Raw genomic sequence first — 7,064 nt, forward strand, 5'->3', positions numbered from 1 at the left:
TCTAACTAAAAGAAACATTTTTATAAATTAGTCCCTGTTAGACCCCCATTTTTTTCAAAATTTTAATGTTTGGTATAATATTTGTTTTAAGAATGTGTAGTTGAAAAGCAGTGAAAATTTTTCAATTTACGTATAATATTATTTTATGCAATATTGTGTGGTTAAAAATAAGAGAAAAAATGAAAATGAATGAGGGTCAAATGGAGGCTTAACCAAACGAATTCAAAATCAACTTTTGGATCTTAAAAGCTAATTTTTGACATTTCATATGAGCCACTCGTTCCCATCAAGTTTTATTGACTAAATCACATACTACCTTCGTCCTATAAAGATAAACTTGATTTTTTATTTTTTATCCCAAATTGTTGGATACTTTTTTTTGTTAAAAGTATAGTTAATGTCTTAATTTTCTAATATATCTATATTTAATGTGCCTTATTATCAACAAATTTGAGCTATCATTATTCAATGTATGAATATATTTTAAAAAATGAAAGAAAATTTTGTGTTCCAACAAATTAAAGGTACATGGAATGTTGTATAGATGAACCACATATCTTAGTGTTCGAGTTTGGAATAAGAAGGAAAGAGTTGTCGGATTTACGCTAGCCTATCGTCTATATGATGTTGGAGCAGAAAAACAGAAACATTGTTCTCCATTTGTCGTGCCAGCTCTTGTTTAAATCAAATACAAGAAGGTACGTTCTCAATAGTTATCAGAGGTTGGTGAATATTGAGAGAGCTTTGACTGGAAGCACAGGAAAAGTACAAGAACAAAATATTCTTGGTGATCTATAAGAGATGGACAATTTTAAAAGATCGGGAGCAGGTGTAAGTAAAGCACGTTCCAGGAGGCCTTGGAAATTCCAGGAAGTAGATTAGTGAGTGTAGTGGGATTTCTAAGTTTGATCGTACTGTAAATTCATTATTATCTATAGTGGAGATTATTGGCTTAAGTCTCGGAGTTTTTACTAGTTGGATTCTCCATCAACACTTCTTGTGTTCTTTATTGTTTTTATTTATACCTATTGCCCCTGTACACCAATGTGACTCTCGTTTTCCGTCCATCCCATGCCCAAACACACTTATACAAGTTGACTGATCTAATCGTTGGACCACTCGTGACAACCTTTTCCACATTTCGATGAAGGTCATGTGCTTCTAACTATACATACAGATGTTAGTGGAATCGAAATATATTGTCCACGTCACTGGTCCAAAGTTTGAACTCAAGAGCAATATTCGATATTTTCTATTATAGCATAAGAAATATTTACAGAAGTACATGTTTGTATATGCCAATGATTTCAATAAGACAAAGGTGGCCTTTCAATATCTTTTTGAATGTTCAATTACATAATACTAAGATAGAATTTTAAGAATATTTTGTTTCTTTATTCGTTATTATATTGTATTTATTTCATTTGTTTATTTTTTCAAGAATTTTACATGAAATATTTATTTGATGTACCATTTTAACTCCGATTACATATTGTAGTACGTTCCAAGTCCTGAGAAATGATGATAGTCTCTTGCAAATTTTTTATGTTTTTGACGAAATATAATTTTTATGATTACCTATTGTTTATTATTAGATAATTATTTTGATTGAATATAATTTCTTTAAATCATTAATATACTTTGAAGAATGATAATGCAATCTTCAATTCCAAATTAATAAAGTAAAAATAAAAGTAATAAACAAATGAGTAGCGAGCAACTCGTGAGAAAGCTGAGTCCCACATTGGTGTAGTGATGTCTCGAAATTGTTGTTCCCTCAGCCGTCCTTCAAATATTTTCGACAACTCGAATTATCATCCATTCTTCGCAGATGGAAAGAAGTTAAAAAAATGTGCTTGCATCTTCTTATTTATTAAGAAAAAATGACCAATCAAACATCAAAAATATATTGAGTCCCTATTTGGTGGAAATTAATATTTAGATTTTAATCTATATTAAAATCAACAATTAATTTTAACCACATATTTCATCAGATTCACAACTTTTCAACTATACATTTCATCAACTTTTATAAAAATTTACTAAAAATTTGATTTTAATCCTCACCAAATAGGGGGTCGTGGTAACTTCTACGACAACATGAAACAACACTCAGTTTATTGAAAAATATATGATTAAAAATGAGTTTTGAAAAAAAAAAAGAAAAAAAAAGGGACTCAAATGATTATTTTTAACAGTAATTGGAATTGGTCAAAATTCTAGTGGAAGATAGTTCAAAGAGAAAAGTATTAAGGAAAAAGAAAAATGAAGACGAAAACGAAACACACCAATCCATTCATCGAACAATGTTTACGTAAACCTCGCCTAAACCGGATCGGACCCACCTTAAATTGGCTTCTTGATCACATTGAAAATCTTCAAGACATTATTCTTCCTCTCTTTCAAAGCCTACCCCACATTCCCCAATCCCTACCCACCTACCCTTTCCCGTCCCCAATCCACACATACCTCTATATATATAGCTATATATATGTATATTCACACAAAAGAAATCCCAATTTCTAGCATGAAATTTTAATTTTTGTGACAGAAAAACAAATGGGATTACAGAACCAGCTTTCCGACGTGTCATCGGAATCAATCCTAATATTGATGGTAGTTTTCATCGGAAAAAGCGCACGTTATCTCCACTCCGTTTTCTTGACTATCTTGCGCTTCTTCTCACCCCGGTTCGACTCGGATAATGCGGATGTCGACAACCCTTTTCACGAAGTCGTGGGATCCGGCCTGGCCGGTCTTGTCCTTCTGACTGAGCAATTAAATCTGAACCGGGAATTTTTTTATTCAAATAAGTCCTGTGACGGCGTTGATGGGGCCGGTTCAGATTGTGTAGTGTGCTTGAACCAGCTGGTTGGAGGTGACCTTGTGCGCAAGTTAGCTTGCCGCCACGTTTTCCATAAAGAGTGCTTCGACGGCTGGCTTCACAACCTCAACTTCAACTGCCCTCTGTGCCGGTCGCCAGTGGTGCCATTTGAGCGCGTGAAGACCACGCGGAGGCGCGTGGCTGGAGATGTGCTGGGGTGGTTCGCTTTCCACTGATAGATACAACATGATGATAAGAGGACGTGATCAGATTATGAACATATTATGAGGCCTTTCTATTTTATTTTCCCTTTAATTTTAATTTATTTACCTCAATTTTCTGGAGTTTTTTTACTCTTTTTGAAGAGTTTCAAATTCTCTTTTCACTATCTATTTTGAGAGTTTTCTTTTTTTAATAAATTTAATGGTGCTTTGGTTTGAGTCTTATTTTTCACCTAAACATTGCTCATATATGTAATTGGCCTCAATAGCAATATAAGTTTACATTATAATAAGAGCTTGTTTGATGTCATTTTTTCTTTCAAAAAATGTATTTTGGAAGATAATTTGTGGGAAAAATTATGAATTTGTGTGTAATATTCTCTTATTAAAGCATGTGTATTGAAAAGAAGAAAGAAAAAAAATATAATTTGAAAAAATGGAAATCAAATAAGTCCTGAATGTGATTTCCGTAGTGGTTAAGTTTGAAACATTGATTTTCCAAATTGAGAAATTCAAATTCGAGCAATCGTTAATCGACCTTGGTGAATATGACTCGACTTGAGTGTTGGTCATTATTAGACTACATTTTTTTTATATGTATTTATTTATGTTAATACATGTTTTATTAAATTAGTCAAATATATTTTGTCCACACATTTCGTAGAATTCACAATTTTTTACATTTCTTATAACAAATTTCATAATACCTATAATTTATAAACATTATTAAACAAACACTTACTCAATCAGTTTCAACAAATTTTGATCATTCGCATTTCATTTTGATTAGTGTTGCTACAAGTATATGTGGCATCATTGGCAATTCTTGTCGCTGACGGTCAAAAGTTTGTTTGCAATCCTTATTATCAATGGAATTGTGACATCGATATTTTATGAGGGCCAAAAGCCCCCTCAGTAGTTTGTCGACGATGGATTTTTTTTGTAGATAATCACTGATGTAATAATAACTGATAGTATCCATTGGAAATACCGATGGAACATTAAACTAGTGGTCAGCAACAAATTTTACCAACGGATAAGTTGGTTCTTTGTGATTTCAAAGACAGCTTCCTACAATTTTTCCTATGGAATAACTTGTTGAGGTTGGTTTAGTTTTCCATTTTCGGTTTCAAAAGAATTTTTAGTTTCTCCAAAAAATAGTGCGTTTTGGGCATTTTACGTGTTTTGGGAATTTATAACTGAAAACGTTTAAAATGATAAAAACTCGTTTTACGTTTTCAGTTTTCGAAAATACATTTTCGAAAATGACGGACCAAACGCGTTTTCCGCGTTTTTGAAAAACAAAAATGAAAAATGACTCGAAAACGCCAAGCCTTATTCTCCTAATTTCCGATGTTATTTTCTAACAGCTGTAAATTGGCTGCTAATTTGAATTATATTTATTAAAAATAATTGTCACTAATTTTTTTTTTTCAATTAAAAACGTAAAAAAATTCAAATGTACACGAAGTAATGAGCATTGCAAATAGATCGATTTCATTGATTAGTTTTACTTTTTGTGGTTCCACAAAATTACAAAGTTTGAAACTAATTTGCATTCTTCCCAAAAACTTTTTCAAATCACCAAATTCATTTAGCTTTACATTACATAAAATAAATACTCACTCCGTCCCAATCATATAGATTGAATTTTCTTTTTCTCTCAAAATATATAGGCCTATTTTCTAATTTAGAATATTTTATTTTATTCATTTTCCAATATATTCTTATTCAATTTTCCCTACTTAATATGAAAACTTCTTAAAATCATCGGAAACAACTCTCATTTCTTCTTCTTTGAATTAAATCATTCAAATTCTTTACTAATTCCAACAATAATTTACTACTACAAATTAAAAATTAAATAGAAGTAAATTAAAAAAGACTTGATGAATATTAAATTTTTAATAACATTAAAGAAGATTTCTTAAATTGTGTGAAAAATTAAACAAACATATATATTTGGGATTAAGGGAGTAATAAATAAATAAATGTACAACATGACGCAAAAAACAAAATATATGGTCAATTGATAGGCGGCCGACCATTGAAGATCATGTGACAATTGACTTCATTTTTTGGAAAAGTAATTCTTTTCATTGAACATCCTAATCATCTGTTCAAATTCCAAGAACTTCCTCTCTTCCTCACGTCTCCTCTCTTCTATTTATCGTTTGAACTCCATACGCTTTCTCGTTCCTCCTAGAGATGGCTACGGGTTGAGTTCGGGTTGGGGCGTGGATCCCTGCCCCATTTCGTCCAAATCACGCTTCACCTCACCTTAGACGGAACGGGGGAGGGTCGCGGGGTGGGGACGGAACAACTTTTTGCCCCGTTTTATTGTTTTTTATTTTTTACATTTTCAAAGTCTCGAGTTATATTATTTTTAAAGAATAAAATACAAATTCAAAATTGATTTTTCGTAGGGAATTTACTTAAACATGAACAGTGAAATTAAACAAACTTCAATTCCCATTCAAAATTCAACTTTGTATTTAAATAAGAATTGTGATAAGAAATATACATTTTCTTGATTTTGCAAACTCCTTCGCGTTATTCCTTTCCAACAACTTGAATTTACCTTCCACAGCTGTCCAATTGTCCAACCTTCAATGAAATCCACACAGAGAATATACTGCAACTGTTAGTGTTTTTCCTTTTATGCCAGCAAGAATAATGAAAACCCTATGAACCTCAAACCCTAACAATGTATTTATATAAATCCAAACGGGCTCGGCCCGGTCCGGTCCAATGTTTGATTAATTCATTTAATTAAACCCGGTCCTTGAATTAATTAATCCAATTAATTAATTCAGGAATATAAATAACAAATCCAATTAATTAATTTATCCAACGATTGTGAAATTAATCAATTGACAATTTGCAATCTTCCAATTCTCTTTTGTGTGTGATTCATTAGGTTCCCGACCACGATACCTAACGACGCGAAATATTATTTTGATCTAATCAAAACTGATAAATTAAACACCTTTTTAATTTATTACAAATTCACACTCGTCGTTCCAGATTGACATCTAACAATGTATCAGGGCAACACATGTGACGAAAAATGTCACGTGGTATGACAAAATCAAAACTGTTCGTTTACTATGAAATTATAATCTCTTCGTCAATATGATTCGATTAACTACGAGATATGGAAGTGTGTCAATCTCGATTATCGATCATATCTTTTATTCTACTATTAAGTCAATATGAGTCGAAAATTCCTTTTCGACTTATATGTATACTTTGACCAAGAATTTCGTTATTGACTTAATTGAACGAAATGCAGATCACAATCTCTTACGATCTAAGAGTGACGAATCCTCTATTAGTCATTCACAACCTTCATCTGGTTCTTGAGATACCCGAACGATGTCATATTAGCGGCCCTTGACAGAGCAACATCCAACACCGTCAAAGTATGACTGTTCTCATACAAGGCACTATGATGACCTCAAGTTATAGGACCAATTCCACTACCGAAGGTTAGAGATTAACTATTGACACTCAGATAGTTATCCATGTGGAATCTCTTAGCGGGTCTCCAATGTTTTGTTATATAACAAAACATCTACGTGTTCATTTAGGTGTCACCACACTTTAGCTCGTGAGATCATCTACTTACTTCACAACTAAGAAATGCCACACATGATGGTCTAACTGCATTAACGATATCCGTATCTCATTATTACTTACGATCACGGTTTATTCAAGATCCAATCATACGTAATTTGTATCTCACAATCACAACTCCTTGTGATTAACAAATCACTTAAACTTGGATCTTCAGATTCTATTATTTAATATTATTTATCACAAAATTAATTTAAATAAATAATAGATCTTACCAAAATTAAATGCATTAAAGATATTAAAAGCGTTTGATTGGATCTAGGGCATAACACTTACATTTTTAACGGGCAAATTGTTTAAAAAATAAAATTATTTTTAATTTTTTTCTTCACGGGGCTGATTCGCCCCGCCTTGCAAATCCGCTCGGGGTTGATTTTTTA

The 7,064-nt window shown here is 32.1% G+C and overlaps 2 protein-coding genes across 2 annotated transcripts in view; both read left to right on the plus strand.

The window, feature by feature from the left end:
- Positions 1–2,454: 2,454 nt before the first annotated feature.
- LOC111396692 (E3 ubiquitin-protein ligase RHA2A-like) lies at positions 2,455–3,338 on the plus strand. The gene has a single exon (XM_023023149.1). The coding sequence runs from the start codon at positions 2,560–2,562 to the stop codon at positions 3,058–3,060; it is 501 nt and encodes a 166-aa protein (XP_022878917.1). The 5' UTR covers positions 2,455–2,559; the 3' UTR covers positions 3,061–3,338.
- Positions 3,339–5,045: 1,707 nt separating this feature from the next.
- Positions 5,046–7,064, plus strand: part of LOC111397771 (putative disease resistance protein RGA3) — a 6,257-nt gene continuing 4,238 nt past the window's right edge. Inside the window, exon 1 of the mRNA XM_023024755.1 lies at positions 5,046–5,069. Within this exon, the coding sequence (XP_022880523.1) occupies positions 5,046–5,069 (24 nt within the window). The remainder of the gene's footprint in view (positions 5,070–7,064) is intronic.

This window comes from Olea europaea, chromosome 7 (genome assembly GCF_002742605.1).
Source record: "Olea europaea var. sylvestris chromosome 7, O_europaea_v1, whole genome shotgun sequence".
NCBI lineage: Eukaryota > Viridiplantae > Streptophyta > Magnoliopsida > Lamiales > Oleaceae > Olea > Olea europaea.

Bases quoted from the DNA above. Each gene is read 5' to 3' on its own strand.
- LOC111396692 (XM_023023149.1), top strand. From the start codon at position 2,560: ATGGGATTACAGAACCAGCTTTCCGACGTGTCATCGGAATCAATCCTA.